General features: G+C 67.4%; 1 protein-coding gene across 1 annotated transcript in view; it reads right to left on the bottom strand.

Annotated features, from left to right (window-relative positions):
• The window catches only part of Lrp4 (low density lipoprotein receptor-related protein 4), a gene marked incomplete at its 5' end in the record, with an annotated part of 46,890 nt that extends 45,795 nt beyond the window's left edge, over positions 1-1,095 (bottom strand). Inside the window, 1 exon segment of the mRNA XM_013513935.1 lies at positions 1,019-1,095. Coding sequence (XP_013369389.1) covers positions 1,019-1,070 — 52 coding nt within the window.

Raw genomic sequence — 1,095 nt, 5'->3', positions numbered from 1 at the left:
ACACACACACACACACACACACACACACACACACACACACACACACCCCGCCCCCGGGCTGAATAGCGCTGGGTGAATAGGGTTGGGGTTCAAAGATCAAAGTTCTAACTTATAAGAGGCAGCTGCTCCATCGCGGGGTGCACCTACGGTGGTAAGCGGAGAAACAGCTTCCGCCGCCGGAGCCCTGATGGCCACAGCACCGGCGTTCGGGCACCGAACGCGTTATTAATAAGGAGCAGATGAAACCGCGAGTCCGGCTGCCATGCGCCCAGCGACCCCGAGGCCGAGGCAGGGAAGCTTCTGGAGGAGTCCAGCGACGTCCGCGCCAGGCCCCCTGCCCCAGCCAGCACCGGCTCGAGGGCGCCTTCCAGCAGTTTCTTCCCAAGCTTCTTCCTCAGCCCCTTCTCCAGCCCGGTCCCCCACCCCTCTCCTGGGGAGGATCCGGGGCAGGAAGCTGATTGGCCGCAGCCAGGAGAGGGAACCCAAAACACCACTAAGGGGAGATGCTGCGAGCGAGCGGAGCCCGGAGCCCCCGGGCGAGAGGCTGGGCTGGAGCGAAGGCTGCGATCCTCGCGTGGAGGCATCGCCGGCGCTCAGGACCTCGGACTCCGCGGGGGCCCCCGGTGCAGCCCATGCGAGACCCCCGCCCTGGGAAGGAGGGCTGCTTGCAGTGCACGGCTTGGCGACCACTCTCCCCGCCACTCTTTCTTTGCACACATGTAACGCACCAAGGACACAGAGACCCTGTCTTCAGCCCGAAAGGAAGAAGACTGCAGCTCTTTAAAGATCTCAGGCGGGACCGGAGTCCAGGGCTGCGCCTCTACCTCAGTCCTCTCTCGCCCTGGGGGTTCTGGGGGAGCTCCTCCGGGTCCCCTCCCGAGCGCAATCCCGGGGCTCCCGCTAGGCACGCGCGCGAGGGTCCCAGGCCCCAGCCCGCGCCGTCCCGCTCCGGGGCAAGGAGTCGGGGTCCTGGGACAAACTTTCCCCGCGGGCCGGGCTGGAGGGCGGCGCCGCTTACCGTGAGCGCAGAGCAGGGCGCCGAGCAGCAGCGCGCCCCACGGCCGCCGCATGGTGCCGGCCTCCCCGGCACTCCCT

The sequence above is a fragment of the Chinchilla lanigera genome, unplaced genomic scaffold, assembly GCF_000276665.1.
Source record: "Chinchilla lanigera isolate Chin_1 unplaced genomic scaffold, ChiLan1.0 scaffold00021, whole genome shotgun sequence".
Taxonomy (NCBI): domain Eukaryota; kingdom Metazoa; phylum Chordata; class Mammalia; order Rodentia; family Chinchillidae; genus Chinchilla; species Chinchilla lanigera.
The sequence above is the reverse complement of the archived record's forward strand: the minus strand, read 5'-3'. Positions and strand labels throughout refer to the sequence as shown.